Below are 26,231 nucleotides of genomic sequence, written 5' to 3' on the forward strand. Positions count from 1 at the left end.
AACCTGTGTGGGTAGTGTTGGAGCCTACCAGTAACCTGTGTGGGTAGCGTTGGAGCCTACCAGTAACCTGTGTGGGTAGCGTTGGAGCCTACAAGTAACCTGTGTGGGTAGTGTTGAAGCCTACCAGTAACCTGTGTGGGTAGTGATGAAGCCTACCAGTAACCTGTGTGGGTAGTGTTGGAGCCTACCAGTAACCTGTGTGGGTAGTGTTGAAGCCTACCAGTAACCTGTGTGGGTAGCGTTGGAGCCTACCAGTAACCTGTGTGGGTAGCGTTGGAGCCTACAAGTAACCTGTGTGGGTAGCGTTGGAGCCTACCAGTAACCTGTGTGGGTAGCGTTGGAGCCTACCAGTAACCTGTGTGGGTAGCGTTGGAGCCTACAAGTAACCTGTGTGGGTAGCGTTGGAGCCTACCAGTAACCTGTGTGGGTAGCGTTGGAGCCTACCAGTAACCTGTGTGGGTAGTGTTGGAGCCTACAAGTGACCCGTGCGGGTCGTGATGGAGCCTTCAAGCACGAAATTTCAACAGTTTTATTTATAATGCAAATCTTGCGTTTAGTATTTCAGCCATGTGAACATGAGAGAAATTATAATACTGACTTCCGTTTTCACGCTATAAGGAATATCATTAGTAAGACAAAGTATCATTATAAGTATGATGACAACTTACCAAACATTCTTCTCGAGACATGTTGAAGACGGCACTTAACTATAATGTTGATTTTCTTTGTGTTGCAGACTGAATCGTCATATCACCAAAGGAGCAATATTTGACTACGAACATCTGACCTGCGACCAGAAGGTAAGTCAATAAGAATAATACTAATCAAAACACAAGTAACCCGCTCATACGACCGTCGTGGTAAGCTCTCCTCTCCTATATGCGGGTTATCTGTATTGTGCCTTCTTGTTATTTAATAATCAAAACTAAGCGCTAAACCTGTACAAGGATCACAGCGCTGCTAGTCTTACTTACGGACAACCTACCCCATTACAAATCTATCCTTCCCACTACAACAACTTGTAACTAGTGTATTGTGAAATCGTCTTCTCATTTGAGTCCTTGTGTCCCGTCAACGTTGTAATTATGATAAGCGTTGCGAAAAAAAATATTTGTAAACAATTTTGCCCTTTAAAAATTTATTATTATTTAGAATGCATTGCCCCTCCATGGCACTTTGACTAAGTTAAACCTCAGTAAAAACTACACTTTGCACTTTTACAAGCACTAGAAGAGTCTACAAAAAAAAAATCCTTCTCTCTAGAATTCCGAATCCTCACAGGTAAATCACCTATTTCTCTCAAACCACAGACAACTGACAACTGTCGAGCACATCACTCGGCCAATAATGATGCACTATACCTACACATATACATAAAAAATAACAGTTAGCAAAGCTTCCCGGCGTAAAGGAGTTCAATACAGAACAAATAGGGCAGTGGACTCTGGGAGTATTTACCGAGAAAACTTAATTTTATATCAAACCTGTGTTGGGGAGGTGATGAAGTACAGCTCCGGGCCCCTCCATATAACGGGACATTCTTTCACAACACTTTATTTTTAATAATCGACCCTCATTTACAAATTAAAGCACTGATCGAGGCGTAATGTTACTCAAGGTGGTGCTCGGCTACATACACATTCCAGCAGCCCCGCCAGTCCTTGTTTCACCATACCTGAAGTATACCTGGAGAGGGTTTCGGGGGTCAACGCCCCCGCGGCCGGGTCTGTAACCAGGCCTCATAGTGGATCAGGGCCTGATCAACCAGGCTATTAGTGTTGGCCGCACGCAACCGACGTACGAACCACAGGTTAATATTAGAACTCCTGCCATCCCCGCACTTCCTGAAATCTTTGGGATACACAGAAACTGTACCTGAGTCACAAACACATACAAGGATCACCAACACACACACAGGTGCTGATGTAAATTTTATGAAAGGTCAGAAATCAATTGCTAAAGATGCTAGATCCGAAGGTGTCAGAAAAGATGCGAAGAGAACACTCCTTCCTGACACTGAACACTCCTTCCTGACACTAAACACTCCTTCCTGACACTGAACACTCCTTCCTAACACTGAACACTCCTTCCTAACACTGAACACTCCTTCCTGACACTAAACACTCCTTCCTGACACTGAACACTCCTTCCTGACACTGAACACTCCTTCCTGACACTGAACACTCCTTCCTGACACTGAACACTCCTTCCTGACACTGAACACTCCTTCCTGACACTAAACACTCCTTCCTGACACTGAACACTCCTTCCTAACACTGAACACTCCTTCCTAACACTGAACACTCCTTCCTGACACTAAACACTCCTTCCTGACACTGAACACTCCTTCCTGACACTGAACACTCCTTCCTGACACTGAACACTCCTTCCTGACACTAAACACTCCTTCCTGACACTGAACACTCCTTCCTGACACTAAACACTCCTTCCTGACACTGAACACTCCTTCCTGACACTGAGCACTCCTCCCTGACACTGAACACTCCTTCCTGACACTAAACACTCCTTCCTGACACTGAACACTCCTTCAGGACACTGAACACTCCTTCCTGGCACTGAACACTCCTCCCTGACACTTAACACTCCTTCCTGACACTGAACACTCCTTCCTGACACTGAACACTACTTAATGACACTGAACACTCCTTCCTGACACTGAACACTCCTTCCTGACACTGAACACTCCTTCCTGACACTAAACACTCCTTCCTGACATTAAACACTCCATCCTGACACTGAACACTCCTTCCTGACACTGAACACTCCTTAATGACACTGAACACTCCTCCCTGACACTAAACACTCCTTCCTGACACTGAACACTCCTTCCTGACACTGAACACTCCTCCCTGACACTGAACACTCCTTCCTGACACTGAACACTCCTTCCTGACACTGAACACTCCTTCCTGACACTAAACACTCCTTCCTGACACTAAACACTCCTTCCTAACACTGAACACTCCTTCCTAACACTGAACACTCCTTCCTGACACTAAACACTCCTTCCTGACACTGAACACTCCTTCCTGACACTAAACACTCCTTCCTGACACTGAACACTCCTTCCTAACACTGAACACTCCTTCCTAACACTGAACACTCCTTCCTGACACTAAACACTCCTTCCTGACACTGAACACTCCTTCCTGACACTGAACACTCCTTCCTGACACTGAACACTCCTTCCTGACACTGAGCACTCCTCCCTGACACTGAACACTCCTTCCTGACACTAAACACTCCTTCCTGACACTGAACACTCCTTCAGGACACTGAACACTCCTTCCTGGCACTGAACACTCCTCCCTGACACTAAACACTCCTTCCTGACACTGAACACTCCTTCCTGACACTGAACACTACTTAATGACACTGAACACTCCTTCCTGACACTGAACACTCCTTCCTGACACTGAACACTCCTTCCTGACACTAAACACTCCTTCCTGACATTAAACACTCCATCCTGACACTGAACACTCCTTCCTGACACTGAACACTCCTTAATGACACTGAACACTCCTTAATGACACTAAACACTCCTTCCTGACACTGAACACTCCTTCCTGGCACTGAACACTCCTCCCTGACACTAAACACTCCATCCTGACACTGAACACTCCTTCCTGACACTGAACACTCCTTAATGACACTGAACACTCCTTAATGACATTGAACACTCCTTCCTGACACTGAACACTCCTTCCTGACATTGAACACTCCTTCCTGACACTGAACACTCCTTCCTGACACTAAACACTCCTTCCTGACACTGAACACTCCTTCCGGACACTGAACACTCCTTCCTGACACTGAACACTCCTTCCTGACACTGAGCACTCCTCCCTGACACTGAACACTCCTTCCTGACGCTGAACACTCCTTCCTGACACTGAACACTCCTTCCTGACACTGAACACTCCTTCCTGACACTAAACACTCCTTCCTGACACTGAGCACTCCTCCCTGACACTGAACACTCCTTCCTGACACTGAACACTCCTTCCTGACACTGAACACTCCTTCCTGACACTGAACACTCCTTCCTGACACTAAACACTCCTTCCTGACGCTGAACACTCCTTCCTGACACTGAACACTCCTTCAGGACACTGAACACTCCTTCAGGACACTGAACACTCCTTCCTGACACTGAACACTCCTTCCTGACACTAAACACTCATTCCTGACACTAAACACTCCTTCCTGACACTGAACACTCCTTCCTGACACTGAACACTCCTTCCTGACGCTAAACACTCCTTCCTGACACTGAACACTCCTCCCTGACATTAAACACTCCTCCCTGACATTAAACACTCCTTCCTGACACTGAACACTCCTTCCTGACACTAAACACTCCTTCCTGACACTGAACACTCCTTCCTGACACTGAACACTCCTTCCTGACACTGAACACTCCTCCCTGACATTAAACACTCCTCCCTGACATTAAACACTCCTTCCTGACACTGAACACTCCTTCCTGACACTAAACACTCCTTCCTGACACTGAACACTCCTTCCTGACACTGAACACTCCTTCCTGACACTGAACATTCATTCCTGACACTGAACATTCATTCCTGACACTGAACACTCCTTTCTGACACTGAACACTCCTTCCTGACACGGAACATTCATTCCTGACACTGAACATTCATTCCTGACACTAAACACTCCTTTCTGACACTGAACACTCCTTCCTGACACTGAACACTCCTTCCTGACATTGAACACTCCTTCCTGACACTGAACATTCATTCCTGTCATTGAACATTCACTCCTGACACTAAACAATCCTTCCTGACACTGAACACTCCTTCCTGACACTGAACATTCATTCCTGACACTGAACACTCCTTCCTGACACTGAACATTCCTCCCTGACACTGAACACTCCTCCCTGACACTGAACACTCCTCCCTGACACTGAACACTCCTTCCTGATACTGAACACTCCTTCCTGACACTGAACACTCCTTCCTGACACTGAACACTTCTCCCTGACACTGAACACTCCTCCCTGACACTGAACATTCATTCCTGACACTGAACACTCCTCCCTGACACTGAACATTCATTCCTGACACTGAACACTCCTCCCTGACACTGAACATTCATTCCTGACACTGAACACTCCTCCCTGACACTGAACACTCCTCCCTGACACTGAACACTCCTCCCTGACACTGAACATTCATTCCTGACACTGAACACTCCTCCCTGACACTGAACACTCCTCCCTGACACTGAACACTCCTCCCTGACACTGAACACTCCTCCCTGACACTGAACACTCCTCCCTGACACTGAACACTCCTCCCTGACACTGAACATTCATTCCTGACACTGAACACTCCTTCCTGACACTGAACACTCCTCCCTGACACTGAACACTCCTCCCTGACACTGAACATTCCTCCCTGACACTGAACCCTCCTTCCTGACACTGAACACTCCTCCCTGACACTGAACATTCATTTCTGACACTGAAAACTCCTCCCTGACACTGAACATTCCTCCCTGACACTGAACCCTCCTTCCTGACACTGAATACTCCTCCCTGACACTGAACACTCCTCCCTGGCACTGAACAGTCCTTCCTGACACTGAACACTCCTCCCTGAAACTGAACACTCCTCCCTGACACTGAACACTCCTTCCTGACACTGAACACTCCTTCCTGACACTGAACACTCCTCCCTGACACTGAACACTCCTCCCTGACACTGAACACTTCTCCCTGACACTGAACACTCCTCCCTGACACTGAACACTCATTCCTGACACTGAACACTCCTCCCTGACACTGAACACTCCTTCCTGACACTAAACACTCCTCCCTGACACTGAACACTCCTCCGTGACACTGAACACTCCTCCGTGACACTGAACACTCCTCCCTGACACTGAACATTCCTCCCTGACATTGAACACTCCTCCCTGACATTGAACACTCCTCCCTGACACTGAACATTCATTCCTGACACTAAACACTCCTTCCTGACACTGAACACTCCTCCGTGACACTGAACACTCCTCCCTGACACTGAACACTCCTCCCTGACATTGAACACTCCTCCCTGACACTGAACATTCATTCCTGACACTAAACACTTCTTCCTGACACTGAACACTCCTTCCTGACACTGAACACTCCTTCCCGACACTGAACATTCCTCCCTGACACTGAACATTGATTCCTGACACTGAACATTCCTCCCTGACACTGAACATTAATTCCTGACACTGAACACTCCTTTCTGACACTGAACATTCCTCCCTGACACTGAACACTCCTCCCTGACACTGAACATTCCTCCCTGACACTGAACATTCATTCCTGACACTGAACACTCCTTCCTGACACTGAACATTCCTCCCTGACACTGAACATTCATTCCTGACACTGAACACTCCTCCCTGACACTGAACATTCATTCCTGACACTGAACACTCCTCCCTGACACTGAACACTCCTCCCTGACACTGAACATTCATTCCTGACACTGAACACTCCTCCCTGACACTGAACATTCATTCCTGACACTGAACACTCCTCCCTGACACTGAACACTCCTCCCTGACACTGAACACTCCTCCCTGACACTGAACACTCCTCCCTGACACTGAACATTCATTCCTGACACTGAACACTCCTCCCTGACACTGAACACTCCTCCCTGACACTGAACACTCCTCCCTGACACTGAACACTCCTCCCTGACACTGAACACTCCTCCCTGACACTGAACACTCCTCCCTGACACTGAACACTCCTCCCTGACACTGAACATTCATTCCTGACACTGAACACTCCTTCCTGACACTGAACACTCCTCCCTGACACTGAACACTCCTCCCTGACACTGAACATTCATTCCTGACACTGAACACTCCTCCCTGACACTGAACATTCCTCCCTGACACTGAACCCTCCTTCCTGACACTGAACACTCCTCCCTGACACTGAACATTCATTTCTGACACTGAAAACTCCTCCCTGACACTGAACATTCCTCCCTGACACTGAACCCTCCTTCCTGACACTGAATACTCCTCCCTGACACTGAACACTCCTCCCTGGCACTGAACAGTCCTTCCTGACACTGAACACTCCTCCCTGAAACTGAACACTCCTCCCTGACACTGAACACTCCTTCCTGACACTGAACACTCCTTCCTGACACTGAACACTCCTCCCTGACACTGAACACTCCTCCCTGACACTGAACACTTCTCCCTGACACTGAACACTCCTCCCTGACACTGAACACTCATTCCTGACACTGAACACTCCTCCCTGACACTGAACACTCCTTCCTGACACTAAACACTCCTCCCTGACACTGAACACTCCTCCGTGACACTGAACACTCCTCCGTGACACTGAACACTCCTCCCTGACACTGAACATTCCTCCCTGACATTGAACACTCCTCCCTGACATTGAACACTCCTCCCTGACACTGAACATTCATTCCTGACACTAAACACTCCTTCCTGACACTGAACACTCCTCCGTGACACTGAACACTCCTCCCTGACACTGAACACTCCTCCCTGACATTGAACACTCCTCCCTGACACTGAACATTCATTCCTGACACTAAACACTCCTTCCTGACACTGAACACTCCTTCCTGACACTGAACACTCCTTCCCGACACTGAACATTCCTCCCTGACACTGAACATTGATTCCTGACACTGAACATTCCTCCCTGACACTGAACATTAATTCCTGACACTGAACACTCCTTTCTGACACTGAACATTCCTCCCTGACACTGAACACTCCTTCCTGACACTGAACATTCCTCCCTGACACTGAACATTCATTCCTGACACTGAACACTCCTCCCTGACACTGAACATTCCTCCCTGACACTGAACATTCATTCCTGACACTGAACATTCATTCCTGACACTGAACATTCATTCCTGACACTGAACATTCATTCCTGACACTGAACACTCCTTCCTGACACTGAACACTCCTTCCTGACACTGAACATTCCTTCCTGACACTGAACACTCCTCCCTGACACTGAACATTCATTCCTGACACGGAACATTCATTCCTGACACTGAACATTCCTCCCTGACACTGAACACTCCTTCCTGACACTGAACACTCCTTCCTGACACTGAACACTCCTTCCTGGCACTGAACATTCATTCCTGACACTGAACACTCCTTCCTGGCACTGAACATTCATTCCTGACACGGAACATTCATTCCTGACACTGAACATTCCTCCCTGACACTGAACATTCCTCCGTGACACTGAACATTCCTCCGTGACACTGAACATTCATTCCTGACATTGAACATTCCTCCCTGACATTGAACATTCCTCCCTGACACTGAACATTCCTCCCTGACACTGAACATTCATTCCTGACACTGAACATTCCTCCCTGACACTGAACATTCCTCCCTGACACTGAACATTCCTCCCTGACACTGAACATTCCTCCCTGACACTGAACATTCCTCCCTGACACTGAACATTCCGCCCTGACACTGAACATTCCTCCCTGACACTGAACATTCCTACGTGACATTGAACATTCCTCCCTGACAGTGAACATTCCTCCCTGACACTGAACATTCATTCCTGACACTGAACATTCCTCCCTGACACTGAACATTCCTCCCTGACACTGAACATTCCTCCCTGACACTGAACATTCCTCCCTGACACTGAACATTCCTCCCTGACACTCAACTTTCCGCCCTGACACTGAACATTCCGCCCTGACACTGAACATTCCTACGTGACACTGAACATACATTCCTGACACTGAACATTCCTCCCGGACACTGAACATTCCTCCCTGACACTGAACAATCCTCCCTGACACTGAACATTCCTCCCTGACACTGAACATTCCTCCCTGACACTGAACATTCCTCCCTGACACTGAACATTCCTCCCTGACACTGAACATTCCTCCCTGACACTGAACATTCCGCCCTGACACTGAACATTCCTCCCTGACACTGAACATTCCTCCCTGACACTGAACATTCCGCCCTGACACTGAACATTCCTCCTGACACTGAACATTCCTCCCTGACACTGAACATTCCTCCCTGACACTGAACATTCCTCCCTGACACTGAACATTCCTCCCTGACACTGAACGTTCCGCCCTGACACTGAATATTCCTCCGTGAAACTTGACATTCCTCCCTGACACTGAACATTCCTCCCTGACACTGAACATTCCTCTCTGACGCTGAACATTCCTCCCTGACACTGAACATTCCTCCTTGACACTGAACATTTTTCCCTGACACTGAACACTCCTCCCTGACGCTGAATATTCCTCCGTGACACTGAACATTCCTCCCTGACACTGAACATTCCTCCCTGACACTGAACATTCCTCCCTGACACTGAACATTCCGCCCTGACACTGAATATTCCTCCGTGAAACTTGACATTCCTCCCTGACACTGAACACTCCTCCCTGACACTGAACATTCCTCCCTGACACTGAACATTCCTCCCTGACGCTGAACATTCCTCCCTGACACTGAACATTCCTCCTTGACACTGAACATTCCTCCCTGACGCTGAATATTCCTCCCTGACACTGAACCCTCCTCCCTGACACTGAACCCTCCTCCCTGACACTGAACATTCCTCCCTGACACTGAACATTCCTCCCTGACACTGAACATTCCTCCCTGACACTGAACATTCCTTCCTGACACTGAACACTCCTCTCTGACACTGAACATTCCTCCGTGACACTGAACATTCCTCCCTGACACTGAACACTCCTCCCTGACACTGAACATTCCTCCCTGACACTGAGCACTCCTCCCTGACACTGAACACTCCTCCCTGACAATAAACACTCCTCCCTGACACTGAACACTCCTCGCTCACTTGTGGGTCAAGAAGACGTATAATAGGTCCCCGGAGGCCAGAAATAAGTGATTATAGTTAAGGTGCATCAGCCGTTTCCAAGGTGTCATAGAGCACCTTGGAAATGTGAGGTTATCATGTTAGATCCTCGGGAAGATGAACTTTTATTCCTCGGAGAAAGCTCTTGTCAGACACATTAGGGGTTACCCCTTCCAATGGACAAGTTAGTGAAACTGCTCAATTGTAAACTTAAGTAACTACACATACACAGCTGAACACCCACAATACACAAACGATATTTTTATATCTTATATATTAAGATTGTGTTCATGTAAATACTTGTATTGTCTTCCCTATACAGAAAATGCTGGGGCAAGTGTTGACCTGTCTTGACCAGAGGACACAGCAGCTCAAGACAACCCGGAAAGGTTCACTTGGTCAGATCAATAAACCAGGATTTGCTTCTGCCGCTCCGACATCTAAGAATTTGATCTCAGTGTCTCCGGAAACGGTGACGGTGAAAGAGTTGAATCGATGCGTGGACAGACTGGAGACCATAAAACGGATGGTGTCCAAGGCCAAGGTACCGGTGGTGTTGGTGTACCGGGAGCGCAAACATCGCACCCACCACCGTCACGAAGAAAAAGGTCAGAGCAACAAAGTTGTATTTGCTAAAGAAAAACGTGATTTCCTCAGTTTACTGGGTCTTCCTGGTGCCATGATCTCCGAGAAAGGCATTGATTTCACAGTCCGGCCGAACACAGCGTCTAACATCAAGCGCCAGAAGGAATCCCTGAAGAATAACAACGCGACAGAGACCACCGATGTAGGTGAAATGGAACCCGACGAGAAGAATGGTGGAGCTGCGGTTCAAACTGACCTGGACAACTCTGAATCGCCTAAGACCACACGGAAGATTTTGCAACAGTATCTGTCGTTCAAGAAAAAGGGGTCAGTGAGTCCTCAGCCTGAAGACAGCACTACGGAGGAGGCAGAATCAGAAACGAAGGATGAAGAGTTCGCGGACGTACGCTCAACGCTGAGCTGCGACAGCTGTAGTTCTGATGAAAGCAGCGAAACTGATGAAGAAACAGACATCAATACAGACATTGCAGTGCCAGGAGTCTATGCACACCAGGAGTCCATCAAGCCTCCGCCATTCTTCGAGGTAGGAATGACATACGTCGTCCTCGCCATGGAGAAACTGGGAGTCAAAAACACAGCCCGTCTGGTCTCTCCTTTCCTCAGAGTCTCCGTCAGAGGTAAGGAGTAGCATCTTGTAGTTATTGAGTAGTTTTAGGTGGGAGCTGAGTGTTCTGGTGGGAGTGATTACCGAACACAGGTAAAGGTTACGCATGTTCTATATCTGTGAATGCCATAACAGTTGCATATTTGTGAATATTGTAAAACAGACAATTTTGAAGGTAAACACCTGACTTTGTGTCTTTGTCTACATGTGGGTTTTCTAATTTCTCAATAGTTTTTGTTCTTATATTATTTTCTTTCGTCTCTATGGAGAAGTGGAGAGGAATCCTTCCTCCGTAGTCTTACGTGTCGTAAAAGGCGACTAAAATGCCAGGAGCAAGGAGATAGTAACCCCGTCTCATGTATAAAGTAATACGAATGGTAAGCAAAAATTGATTGTGAATATTATGGACGAAACGAAGCTGGATGCTTTAGCTCTAAGCAATATAAAGCTAAAGGGGGTAAAAGAATATCAGTGTAGAGAAGTAAATGGGGTTAGGACAGGTGTATCAGAGAGAATTAGAGCCAAGGAAGGAGTAGTGGTAATGTTGAATGATCAGTTATGGAAAGAAATGTATAAATTCAAGTATTATATGAAGTTTACCCATCAATCTTTTATTTACCAATACACAGTCCAACAAACTACGGTCATTTCGCCCTATATCATATCTCGTATACTTTATATTTTTTCCTTAAAATATGTATTACCTATTACTAAACCTCTTTCTATACAAAGTTCATTTCCCCGTGGCATCCCCGACTTACCTACCACACCCTCTATAACTGCTTCCCCCACATTGGTATTCAGATCCCCTACCACAATTACTCTCTCACTTGGTACAAAACTTCCTTAACACTCGCTTAACATCTCCCAAAATTTCTCTCTCCCCTCTTCTCCAGGTGCATAAACACTCATTATAACCCACTTTTTGCATGTGACCCTTTGTTTAATCCACATAATCTCTGAATTTATACATTTATATTACCTCTTCTCCTTAAATAACTGATCCTTCAACATTATTGCTACCCGTTCCTTAGCTCTACCTCTCTCTCGGATACCCTTGACTTAATCCCATTTATTTCTTCCCAGTGAAACTCCCCTACTCCTTTCAGCTTTGTTTCGCTCAGAACTACGAGAACATCCAACTTTTCATTCATAACACTGGCAATCATCTTTTTCTTATCTGCACTACATACACGCACATTCAAACAGCCCAGCTTTGTAAAGTTTTTCTTATTTTTAGTAATCTATACAGGAGAAGGGGTTACTAGGCCATTGCTCCCGGCATTTTAGTCTTCTCTTACGACTTGCATGGCTTATAGAGGAAAGATTCCATTCCACTTCCTCATGTAGATGAAAGAAAATAGATAAAAACAAAAACATCAACCAAATCTTCAAATGGGCTATTCTAAACAATATGAATTTCAATGAACAGAAATTTCAACTATTCAGATATGAAAAAGTTGAGTAAATTAAAACTGTATCGGGGTATACAACAAATTCTAGCCATACAATAGAGTGAAAAAGTAATGTGAAGGACCTGGGAGTGATAATGTCAGAAGAATCTCACCTTCTAAGACCACAACAATGTATCTACCGCATCTGCTAGAAAAACGATAGGATGGATAATGAAAACCTTCAAAACTAGGGATGCCAAACCCATGATGATTCTCTTCAAATCGCTTCTCTCTAGGTTGGAATACTGCTGTACACTAACTGCTTTCGTCAAGGCAGGCGAAATTGCTGACCTGGAGAGTGTACAAAGACCTTTCACGGCACACACGAAGCACTTAAATTACTGGGAACAGTTGAAGTCCCTGGAACGCAGGCAAGAGAGATACATGATAATATACACTTGGAAAATCCTAGAGGGATTAGTGCCAAACTTGCACACGAAAATCACTCCCTATGAAAGCGAAAGACTTGGCAGATGCAACATTCCCCCAATGAAAAGCAGGGGCGCCACGAGTACATTGAGAGACAACTCAGTAAGTGTCAGAGGCCCAAGACTGTTCAACTGCCTCCCAGCATACATAAGGGTTGATTACCAACAGACCCCTGACTGTCTTCAAGAAGGCACTGGAGAGGCACGTAAAGTCAATACGTGACCAGCCAGGCTGTGGTTCGTACATCAATTTGCGTGCGACCAGCAGCAACAGCCTGGTTGATCAGACCCTGATCCACCATGAGGCCTGGTCTCAGACCGGGCCACAGGGACGCTGACCCCCGAAACCTTCTCCAGGTATTAAGAAAAGAGAAGGAAATTCAGATGGGTATTTATACATATACATGTACATGTATAAGTAGTGTAACTAAAGTGTAGGTAGAAGTAGCAAGAAGTACCTGTTTTCTTGTGTGTTTATGAGACGGAAAAGAAAAGACACCAGCAATCCTACCATTGTGTAAAACCATTACAGGTTTCCGTTTCATACGCATTTGGCAGGACGGTAGTACCTCTCTATGGGTGGTCGCTATATAGTGTATACCAACCTACTACTTACTCTCTCATCACTCAATACTTTCACCTCACTCATACATAATTACTGTTTTTGCAGAGGTGCTCAAAATACAACAGTTTAGAAGCATATACGGATAAAGATACACAACATATCCCTCCAAACTGTCAATATCCCAAACCCCTCCTTTAAAGTGCAGGCATTGTACTTCCCATTTCCAGGACTCAAGTCCGACTATATGAAAATAACCAGTTTCCCTGAATCCCTTTACTAAATATTACCCTGCTCACACTTCAACAGCTCGTCAGGTCCCAAATACCATTCGTCTCCACTCACTCCTAACACACTCACGCACGCTTGCTGGAAGTCCAAGCCTCTCGCCCACAAAACTTCCTTTACCCCCTCCCTCCAACCTTTTCGAGGACGACCCTTACCCCGCCTTTCTTCCCCTACAGATTTATATGCTCTCCATGTCATTCTACTTTGATCCATTCTCTCTAAATGACCAAACCACCTCAACAACCCCTCTTCAGCCCTCTAATGCTTTTAACTCCACACCTTCTGATTTCCACACTTCGAATTTTCTGCGTAATATTTACACCACACATTGCTCTCAGACAGGACATCTCCACTGCCTCCAACCGCCTCCTCGCTGCAGCATTTACAACCCAAGCTTCACACCCATATAAGTGTTGGTACCACTGTACTTTCATACATTCCCTTCTTTGCCTCCATAGATAACGTTGTCTCCACATATACCTCAATGCACCACTCACCTTTTTTCCTTCATCAATTCTATGATTAACCTCATCCTTCATAAATCCATCAGCTGACACGTCAACTCCCAAATATCTGAAAACATTCACTTCTTCCATACTCCTCCTCTCCAATTTGATATCCATTTTTTCTTTATCTAAATCATTTGATACTCTCATCACCTTACTCTTTTCTATGTTCACTTTCAACTTTCTACCTTTACACACACTCCCAAACTCGTCTATTAACTTCTGCAATTTTTCTTTAGAATCTCCCATAAGCACAGTATCAGCAAAAATTAACTGTGTCAATTCCCATATATTATATACATATGGGTCCATCTCTGGTGTAAATTGTGGGACCCATAGCCTCGGAGAAGTGGATAAAAAGGCTTCAAGGAAGAACATTGGATTTCTTCCTGAAACCGTTTAAATATTCCACTTCCCCTACCACCCCATCTTTTCATTTTTTTTTACCAATAGGTATATTTTATTACATAATTTGATACAGAAAATTTAAGAGATACATTGTTGATATAAATATGGCACATACGGTACATGAGGTGTGAGAGATACACGTCTAGTGTGTGTGTGTGTGTGTATATATATATATAATGCCGGGAGCAATGGGCTAGTAACCCCTTCTCCTGTATACAATTACTAAAAAAGAGAAGAAGAAAAACTTTATAAAACTGGGTTGCTTAAATGTGCGTGGATGTAGTGCGGATGACAAGAAACAGATGATTGCTGATGTTATGAATGAAAAGAAGTTGGATGTCCTGGCCCTAAGCGAAACAAAGCTGAAGGGGGTAGGAGAGTTTCAGTGGGGGGAAATAAATGGGATTAAATCTGGAGTATCTGAGAGAGTTAGAGCAAAGGAAGGGGTAGCAGTAATGTTAAATGATCAGTTATGGAAGGAGAAAAGAGAATATGAATGTGTAAATTCAAGAATTATGTGGATCAAAGTAAAGGTTGGATGCGAGAAGTGGGTCATAATAAGCGTGTATGCACCTGGAGAAGAGAGGAATGCAGAGGAGAGAGAGAGATTTTGGGAGATGTTAAGTGAATGTATAGGAGCCTTTGAACCAAGTGAGAGAGTAATTGTGGTAGGGGACTTGAATGCTAAAGTAGGAGAAACTTTTAGAGAGGGTGTGGTAGGTAAGTTTGGGGTGCCAGGTGTAAATGATAATGGGAGCCCTTTGATTGAACTTTGTATAGAAAGGGGTTTAGTTATAGGTAATACATATTTTAAGAAAAAGAGGATAAATAAGTATACACGATATGATGTAGGGCGAAATGACAGTAGTTTGTTGGATTATGTATTGGTAGATAAAAGACTGTTGAGTAGACTTCAGGATGTACATGTTTATAGAGGGGCCACAGATATATCAGATCACTTTCTAGTTGTAGCTACACTGAGAGTAAAAGGTAGATGGGATACAAGGAGAATAGAAGCATCAGGGAAGAGAGAGGTGAAGGTTTATAAACTAAAAGAGGAGGCAGTTAGGGTAAGATATAAACAGCTATTGGAGGATAGATGGGCTAATGAGAGCATAGGCAATGGGGTCGAAGAGGTATGGGGTAGGTTTAAAAATGTAGTGTTAGAGTGTTCAGCAGAAGTTTGTGGTTACAGGAAAGTGGGTGCAGGAGGGAAGAGGAGCGATTGGTGGAATGATGATGTAAAGAGAGTAGTAAGGGAGAAAAAGTTAGCATATGAGAAGTTTTTACAAAGTAGAAGTGATGCAAGGAGGGAAGAGTATATGGAGAAAAAGAGAGAAGTTAAGAGAGTGGTGAAGCAATGTAAAAAGAGAGCAAATGAGAGAGTGGGTGAGATGTTATCAAAAAATTTTGTTGAAAATAAGAAAAAGTTTTGGAGTGAGATTAACAAGTTAAGAAAGCCTAGAGAACAAATGGATTTGTCAGTTAAAAATAGGAGAGGAGAGTTATTAAATGGAGAGTTAGAGGTATTGGGAAGATGGAGGGAATATTTTGAGGAATTGTTAAATGTTGATGAAGATAGGGAAGCTGTGATTTCGTGTATAGGGCAAGGAGGAATAACATCTTGTAGGAGTGAGGAAGAGCCAGTTGTGAGTGTGGGGGAAGTTCGTGAGGCAGTAGGTAAAATGAAAGGGGGTAAGACAGCCGGGATTGATGGGATAAAGATAGAAATGTTAAAAACAGGTGGGGATATAGTTTTGGAGTGGTTGGTGCAATTATTTAATAAATGTATGGAAGAGGGTAAGGTACCTAGGGATTGGCAGAGAGCATGCATAGTTCCTTTGTATAAAGGCAAAGGGGATAAAAGAGAGTGCAAAAATTATAGGGGGATAAGTCTGTTGAGTGTACCTGGTAAAGTGTATGGTAGAGTTATAATTGAAAGAATTAAGAGTAAGACGGAGAATAGGATAGCAGATGAACAAGGAGGCTTTAGGAAAGGTAGGGGGTGTGTGGACCAGGTGTTTACAGTGAAACATATAAGTGAACAGTATTTAGATAAGGCTAAAGAGGTCTTTGTGGCATTTATGGATTTGGAAAAGGCGTATGACAGGGTGGATAGGGGGGCAATGTGGCAGATGTTGCAAGTGTATGGTGTAGGAGGTAGGTTACTGAAAGCAGTGAAGAGTTTTTACGAGGATAGTGAGGCTCAAGTTAGAGTATGTAGGAAAGAGGGAAATTTTTTCCCAGTAAAAGTAGGCCTTAGACAGGGATGTGTGATGTCACCGTGGTTGTTTAATATATTTATAGATGGGGTTGTAAGAGAAGTAAATGCGAGGGTCTTGGCAAGAGGCGTGGAGTTAAAAGATAAAGAATCACACACAAAGTGGGAGTTGTCACAGCTGCTCTTTGCTGATGACACTGTGCTCTTGGGAGATTCTGAAGAGAAGTTGCAGAGATTGGTGGATGAATTTGGTAGGGTGTGCAAAAGAAGAAAATTAAAGGTGAATACAGGAAAGAGTAAAGTTATGAGGATAACAAAAAGATTAGGTGATGAAAGATTGAATATCAGATTGGAGGGAGAGAGTATGGAGGAGGTGAACGTATTCAGATATTTGGGAGTGGACGTGTCAGCGGATGGGTCTATGAAAGATGAGGTGAATCATAGAATTGATGAGGGAAAAAGAGTGAGTGGTGCACTTAGGAGTCTGTGGAGACAAAGAACTTTGTCCTTGGAGGCAAAGAGGGGAATGTATGAGAGTATAGTTTTACCAACGCTCTTGTATGGGTGTGAAGCGTGGGTGATGAATGTTGCAGCGAGGAGAAGGCTGGAGGCAGTGGAGATGTCATGTCTGAGGGCAATGTGTGGTGTGAATATAATGCAGAGAATTCGTAGTTTGGAAGTTAGGAGGAGGTGCGGGATTACCAAAACTGTTGTCCAGAGGGCTGAGGAAGGGTTGTTGAGGTGGTTCGGACATGTAGAGAGAATGGAGCGAAACAGAATGACTTCAAGAGTGTATCAGTCTGTAGTGGAAGGAAGGCGGGGTAGGGGTCGGCCTAGGAAGGGTTGGAGGGAGGGGGTAAAGGAGGTTTTGTGTGCGAGGGGCTTGGACTTCCAGCAGGCATGCGTGAGCGTGTTTGATAGGAGTGAATGGAGACAAATGGTTTTTAATACTTGACGTGCTGTTGGAGTGTGAGCAAAGTAACATTTATGAAGGGATTCAGGGAAACCGGCAGGCCGGACTTGAGTCCTGGAGATGGGAAGTACAGTGCCTGCACTCTGAAGGAGGGGTGTTAATGTTGCAGTTTAAAAACTGTAGTGTAAAGCACCCTTCTGGCAAGACAGTGATGGAGTGAATGATGGTGAAAGTTTTTCTTTTTCGGGCCACCCTGCCTTGGTGGGAATCGGCCGGTGTGATAAAAAAAATATATATACATATATATATATATATATATATATATATATATATATATATGTGTGTGTGTGTGTATGTGTGTGTGTGTGTGTGTGTGTGTGTGTGTGTGTGTGTGTGTGTATGTCGTGCCAAATATGTAAAACTGGTCAATTAGCAAGAACTCATTTAAAATTATGTCCTTTCTGAAAATTTCTTTTATACGTTTAAAGATATATTTTTTTCATTAATGTTGATGTAAAAAATTTTAATTTTGAACCAAAAGAATCTTAGAAAACTTACCTAACCTTATTATAACAAGAACAATTTATTTTAGCCTAACCCAACTAAATATATTTTAGATTTGTTTACAATAATTTAATACTAAATAAACACAGTGAAATATAATTTTTTCGTTAGGTTCAGAATGATTTTGGCGAAATTATTGCATACACAAATTTTCGCTTGTCCTATATGGCAAGATGAACGTTGCTGTTTAAGCCAAGATGGCAAGTTCTGCCTATTCGGCACGACATATATATATATATATATATATATATATATATATTATATATATATTATATATATATATATATATTATATATATATATATATATATATATTATATATATATATATATATATATATATGCTAAACAACCACTCTGAAATATATATATATATATATATATATATATATATATATATATATATATATATATATATATATATATATATATATATATATATATATATATATATATATATATATATATATATATATATATATATATATATAATGTCGTGCCAAACAGGTAAAACTTGCGGTTTTGGCTTAAGTGGCAACGCTCTTCTTGCCAAATAAGGCAAGCGAAAATTTGTGTATAAAGTAATTTTGCAAAAATCATTGTGAACCTAGCAAAAAAATATATTTCATTCTGTTTATTATTATAGTATCGTAAACTTATCTAAAAAATACTTAGTTGGATTAGGTTATATTAAATTGCGCGTGTTATAATAAGGTTAGGTAAGTTTTCTAGATTCTTTTGGTACAAAAATATTAATTTTTACATTAACATAAATGGAAAAAAATATATCTTAAACGAATAAGAGAGAACTTTAGAAAGGACTTAATCTTAAATGAGTTCTTGCTAACTGACCAATTTTACCTATTAGACACGACATATATATTATCCACAATAGGTAGGAAAAACTTGCAACTTTTTAATTTATGAACAATTAACATTTCGGCGACAAATCAATCATCATCAGGATTCATTTCTGTAGCAAAATCTAGCAACATACAACTTAAATATTCAAACAAAAACTAAACTAGCCAGACTGGGAGGTGTTTTCACCTGTCCTCTTTGGAAAAGCTGGTTACTATCTGAGAATATTTAAAATATTCATGCACAAAGTATAAACAGTCATTAGGAATCAAATAAAATAGCAAAGTGCTAGAAGAATTGAAAATTAGGGAGACCCAGCAAGGAGAAAATATCAGTAAGGAGATGAAACACCAGAGGCACGAACTACATTATACACGGGAATAATTCTGTCAGTTAACTGGAGAGAGGACCGTCTGTCTCCCACATGAATACTAAGGGAAAATACCCCCCCACCCCCCACACACAAACACTCCGTTGCCACCAATTTGTGCTACACTGGGGACAGCCAATTAGTGGGTTCTACTAGTAGAAAGATATATAATAACACTCGTCGAGTCCTTGGTAGTTTATTGGACAAAGAAGTAATATATACATGAGGAGTGATGCAGCTATAATACCTGAAAGATACCTGAAGAATGTTTCCTGGGGTCAACGACCCCACTGTAACTTGTTTAGCTATCAAAACTTTGCAGCCCAATCCCTGGATCCATTATGTAACTACCGCCCACAAAATGGGTATGGGGTGCATAGTAAAGATACTAAACTAACTAAACTAACGCTCCCGTGGCCTCCCGTTGGATCAAGGTCTGATCAGTCATATGCTAGCCACACGCAGTCCAACGTATGAACCACAGCCCCATCTCCAGGTTTTTAGATTATTATTATTATAATCAAAAAGAAGCTCTAAGCCACAAGGGCTATACAGCGCTGCAGGGTAGCGAAGGAAGCGAGGGTATCGGGCGGCAGAAGGGGGAAGGGATGATTAGTAGGTTACAGAAAACAGCGGGGCAGGGGATAGTGCACAGGGGATAGTGCAGGGGTAGAGGGTAGCAAGAGATTGAAGTAGAAAGGGCTGAAGGTATCATCATCAGAGTTTGTGGAGTAAGTCAGTTGTTGTCAAAAAGTCAATGAGAGAGTTCCGATGAAAGTTGGGTCCATCAGCGAGAAGGGAAGGTAAAGAGAAAGCAGCGGAGCGAAAACGACGATGTTGGAGGTAAATTCTGCGTGCTCGTTGATAAAGTGGGCAGTCTAACAGAATGTGGCAGACCCCAATGGAAATAAGTCACTCTGACTTTTTTGGGTTATCCTAGGTTCTCTACACATATGCTGCTATGTATGATAATTCTATGTAACTGTATTTGTGTATACCTGAATAAACTTACTTACTTACTTACTTACTGATACTGGAACCTGACAATTCTCAGAGAGAAGAGCAGGGCGCCTCTCCATGAGATATCCATGAGTAAGACGAGTATGGCCAATGTGAAGGCGGGAGAGAGTAGTCTCCCAACCTCGACGCTGATGACAAGAAGACAGCCAGTAACCTATACTCGGTTTAATAGAACAAAGTTTGTTATTGAGCAGAGCAGACCAACGTTGTTGTCAACGGGTGTGAAGATGGGTAGCTATAACAGCAAAATAGTCCGGAACACCTCTATATGAAACTGGAAGGTCATGTACTGCTGACCGTGCAGCAGTGTCTGCCTGTTCATTGTCCTGTACGTCAACATGACCAGGGACCCAACCAAAAAAATATATGTTTGGTAGAGATACGGCATAACCAAAGTTGGATACGGAGAACTAGGGGGTGAGGTGTGTCAAATTTTTGTATAGCCTGTAAAGCACTAAGGGAGTCTGAAACAACCACAAATGATGACACAGGCAAAGATGCAATATGGATAAGTGCTGCAAGAATGGCATACAATTCAGCAGTAAAAATGCTAGCCGAAGACAGTAAATGCCCTCGCATGACGCTGTCCGGAAACACTGCTGTGAATCCGACATCGTCAGAAGACTTAGAGCCATCTGTGTACACTGCGATGGCATGAGAATGAGAGTGGAAGTGGTCAAGAAAAATAGAGCGGGAAGCTACCGTAGGCAGTTGGGCTTTTGAGCAAGGGAGTGAGAAAGAACAGACTTGAACAGCTGGAACTTCCCAAGTGGGTAGGGAAAACTGAGTTGCTACATGAACATAGAAAGGTGGCAATTGAAGGGAAGACAAGAGCGAATGTAGGCGAAGAGAAAAGGGACGGAGCAAACAGGGGTGGTGAACAAATAAAGAATGTCTACTAATATCGGTGACTATTCTATAAATGGAATGATTGCGGAGATCATGAGAGCGTACTTAGTAGCGAAGGCAATGGGCATCACGGCCATCGGACAAGGATGGAACATTCGCTTCTGCATAGAGGCTCTCAACAGGGGAAGAGCGAAAAGCACCAAGGCATAAACATAATCCCTGATGATGGATGGAATTAAGGCTAGAGGGAGTAGCAGGAGAGGCCACTGAATAGATCTGGTCACCATAATCGAGTTTCGATAAAATGAGGGCTCAATGTAGACGAAGGAGAGTTCGACGATCAGCTCCCCATGAAAGATGAGCAAGGGTTTTAAGAAGGCTCAGCCGGCTGTGACAAGTTGCCTTCAGAGAGGTAATGTGAGGTTTCCAGGATAACCTACAGTCAAAGAGAAGGCTTAGAAACCTGACTGTATCATGTTCAGGGCTGAGCCATAAAGGTACAAAGGATGATCGGAAGTGAAAGAGCGTCTATTGAAAGTAATTTGCTGAGTTTTGGTACTGGAAAATTTAAACCCATGCGTGGTGGCCCAATTAGAAACATGGTCGACCGCATGCTGGAGAGAAACTGTAATGAGGTGACAGTCAGCGCCTGCACAAGCAATAGCGAAGTCATCAACATAGAGTGATGACCAAATATTGGATGGAAGAACTGAGGCCAAAAAGTGTTGTGCCCAGAACCCATCCCTGAGGGACACCTTCAGCTTGGACAAAGTCAGGGGAGAGCACAATATTGACTCAAACACGGAAATGTCTGTCAGTTAAAAAGTACTTAAGGAAGGATGATAGATTGCCTATGAGGCCTAAGGAGTGGGCTTGGGCCAAAATATTATACTTCCAAGTTGTGTCATATGCCTTCTCAAGGTCAAAAAATATGGCAATAACTGAGTAGTTATTCGCAAAGGCATTACCAACATACGTATCCAAGCATAGTAAGGGGTCCATGGTAGATTGGCCCTTACGAAAACCATATTGACTAGTGGAGAGACTGCTGTGTGTCTCTAAATACCACATTAAACGTCGATTTACCAGACGTTCCATCACTTTGCAAACTGCACTAGTAAGAGCAATGGGACGATAGTGGGAGGCATCATGTCCCGTAGTACCCAGCTTGCGGAAAGGGAGAACAATGGCAAATTTCCACAGCTGGGGAAGAACTTGTGATCAAATAAGATTGAAGAGGTGTAAGAGGACTACAAGGGCTGACTGATGTAAATGTTGTAACATCCGAATATGAATGTCGTCAGGCCCAGCTGCCGATGATCGGCAAGCTGAGAGTGTTGCCTCCAGTTCCCGAAGTGTAAAAGGCACATTATACTGTTCTTCTCTGAGAGAAGAAAAGTCCAAGGGTATTAACTCTCTGGCAGACTTTGAGGAAAGAAACGAGGGGCATCGATGGAGCCCTCGGGGAAATACAGACCAGATGAGTGCCAATTTCAATGGCAACATCAAGAGGGTTTGCTATATCAACATCGGCGACCCGTAGAACAGGATCCGGGTCAGGAGGGTATTTACCACTCAATTTCCTCACTTTTTTCCAGACTGCACTCATAGAGGAAGCAGAGGTGATGGTGGAAACATAATCTCGCCAGCAAGTGCGTTTAGCGTCATGAATGAAACGGTGAGCGATCGCACGCTTCTGCTTAAAATCAAGAAGTCTCTCATCGGTTCTATTGTACCTGTACCTACCCCATGCAGTGCATTTCAAATGTACTGCACGAGCACAAGCAGGAGACCACCAAGGCACGCACTTCTGAGAATGCCTGCCTGAGGTTTGGGGTATAGAATGAGAAGCTGCGGTTAAAACTGACATCGAGAAGAGGTGTAGGAGCTCATCAGTGGAGGATGAAGAAGGAACCTCACTAAAAGCAGTGAGCTGCAAGTAAAGGTCCCAATTTGCCCGATCAAATTGCCAGCGAGGGCTATGGAAAGGTGGTGAATATGAAGGAGAAGAAAGAATGATTGGAAAATGATCGCTGTCATGTAAGTCCGGTAGAACAGACCAGGCGAAGTCTAGTGCAGTGGAGGAAGAGCAGACCGATAGATCGATGCAAGAAAGAGTATGAGTACGAGGATCAAAATGGGTGGGAGTACCCGTATTTAAAACATGGAGGGGGTGAGAGGCGAGAAAAGCCTCCAACTGGATGCCACGTGGGTCACAATGAGACCCCCCCCCAGAGGAAATGGTGGGCATTAAAATCGCCAAGTAACAGAAGTAGTGGTGGTAAGGATGAAACAAGAAAGGCAAAATCTGGGATAGGAAATGCTCGAGAAGGAGAGAGATATAAAGAACATACTGTAAACCACTTATTCAAGTGGATACGGGCTGCAGTGTAATGCAGCGAGGTATGGACAAATAGTTGACAGTACAGAATATCATTGCTTAGAAGAAGGGCACTTTCATTAAAGGTCCCATCTGAGAAAGGATCCGAAGAATACAATAAATTTTAGCCTGAGATAGGTTGGAAAACAGCTGAGTGTAATTTTGGTTCATGTAAGCAAACACCAACAGGGGAAAACCTGGAAAGCAACATCTGAAGCTCACCCTGATTACCCCTGAGGCTGCAGATATTCCACTGTGAATAGGCCATGATTGGCAACGAGGAAAATACCAGGAATCCGTAGGGAAGGGCACCTACGGACTAGAGGGGTTAGAAAAGTCAACGTGCGGTGGCATCTGAAGATGTTCAAGCAGTGAAGGAACGGAGCGTTGCAAAGAATGGAGTTGTGGAGATGGAGGAGAGGGAAGAGAAGGAACAGGAGGTGGATCAGTGCCCATTGAAGGTTTAGTCTCTGCAATATATTCTGAAATAGCGTCAAGTGTTTCTGAATTCAAAGACGTTGTATGGGAGACAATATTGGAGATAGAAGGAGGAGGGTGAGTAAAGATTGGGACAGTAATGGACTGTACTAAAGTAGGGGGGGACGAAAGAGTGTTGGGAACTGGAGAAGAAGTGTGGGAGGGGACAGAAGAGGCAGAAACTTGGGAGGCAGCAGAAGAGGGAGAGACTTGGGAGGGGACAGTGGAGGGAGGCACAGAACGAGGAGGGGGGTGAACCTCCACACTTGTAATAGAGCCAGTGAGAGGGGAAGAACCAGGTACAGAGACTGGAAAGGTAAAATGTGGGGGCAGAAGAAGGGAAGGAGGGGGCAAGGAAGATTTGAGAAAAGGGGATTTTTTGGACTTCTGAGAAGTAGAGGGGCAATTGGTAGAAGGTGTCATACGAGATCTTGTCGATACTGGGGCTTGTGAGTGAGAACTTGAAGATGTCAGAAGAGACTGAGGTGTTGAAGTAGACACATCTGAGCCCAGGACAGCAAAAGGATTAGATATAAAAGTGTCTATGGGAGGGGTAACAACAGAAGTGGCTGCAGAAGATGGGACCCCAGAAGTGGGGGGACGTTTTGAAACATGAGAATAAGAAACATGGGGTAGTCTCCCTTGGAGGCGGAGATGAGAAACTGCCATAGCATAAGGGAGACCTCCTGCTTCTTTGAGGCAATGGATTTCATGCTCATTCAAGTAGACCTGGCAATGGCGAGAGTATGAAGGGTGAGCCTCATGACAAGGCAAGAGGGAGGTCGACTCCAAGACGTATTAGAATGGTCGTCGGCACCACAGACTGGGCATTCACCTATAGATCTGCAATATTTCACTGGGTGACCAAAACACCAGCAATTTCTATACTGTTGCGGTGTAGGGATCACCTTTCGAATTTGTAACCGATGTCATGCAACATAAACAGAGGACGAGAGTTCATGGCTGTTGAAAGTTAATCAAGCCACATTGCAAGGGTATCATCTCCACCCACGGGCAAGAAGAACATAAGTGTCTACTTTGAGGTTTGGGAGATCCTGGAGTTCCAGCTGTTCAAGAATGTCATTGCCACATGTCTGGAAATTCTGTTGGACTATGGTATGGGGCAGAATGACAGTACCACTACAAGAATTGAGAGAAAGATGTTTTTCAATAGTGATAGGAGTAGTATTGATATGAGAAAGGAGAGAAAGATCATGAGCTTGGGTAGCATTCTGGACAGTGATGATGCACGTACCACTCTTGAGAGCATGAAATGAAATATCTTTTCCAATATGGCGTAAGAGCGCTTTGCCAATACTCTGGTCGGAAAGATAGGCAGTAGAAGAAGTCGGTCTTAAAGTAATGAATTTAGTCCACTGTGTGGTCCAAAACTGAGCGTGGAGAGGGAGTGCATGACATGTCGGTCTTTTCCGAGTAGAATGGGAAGGTAATGAAGTAGCACCATCAGGAGATTGTCGTTGGTGTTTAGGAGTGGGACCGGAGTTGGTCCGATGTGAAACGGGCTGGCGATTCAAAAATTGCCACACCGTAGAGGGAGAGGCCGGAAGCATAGTCAAAGGAGAGCAGAGGTCAGACAAATTGAAGGAGTCAGTCGAAACCCTGGTACCTGAAGCGGGTGAGAAAACAGCACCAGCGAGAGGTACAGGGGCAGCAGGAGTGTCTGAAAAGTGGTCAAAAAAATGAGGCAGGGTCAGAATGGGGTGCAGTATCAAGAAGGGGCCCAGGGGTAGTAGGTTCATGGACTGGGTT

At 44.3% G+C, this 26,231-nt stretch overlaps 1 protein-coding gene across 1 annotated transcript in view; it reads left to right on the forward strand.

Moving 5' to 3' along the window:
• The first annotated feature begins 724 nt into the window (after positions 1 to 724).
• The window catches only part of LOC128685499 (axin interactor, dorsalization-associated protein), a 50,333-nt gene continuing 24,826 nt past the window's right edge, over positions 725 to 26,231 (forward strand). Inside the window, exons 1-2 of the mRNA XM_053772068.2 lie at positions 725 to 800; positions 10,275 to 11,175. Coding sequence (XP_053628043.2) covers positions 10,278 to 11,175 — 898 coding nt within the window. The 5' untranslated portion in view covers positions 725 to 800; positions 10,275 to 10,277. The remainder of the gene's footprint in view (positions 801 to 10,274; positions 11,176 to 26,231) is intronic.

This window comes from Cherax quadricarinatus, chromosome 1, assembly GCF_038502225.1.
Source record: "Cherax quadricarinatus isolate ZL_2023a chromosome 1, ASM3850222v1, whole genome shotgun sequence".
Taxonomy (NCBI): Eukaryota; Metazoa; Arthropoda; class Malacostraca; order Decapoda; family Parastacidae; genus Cherax; species Cherax quadricarinatus.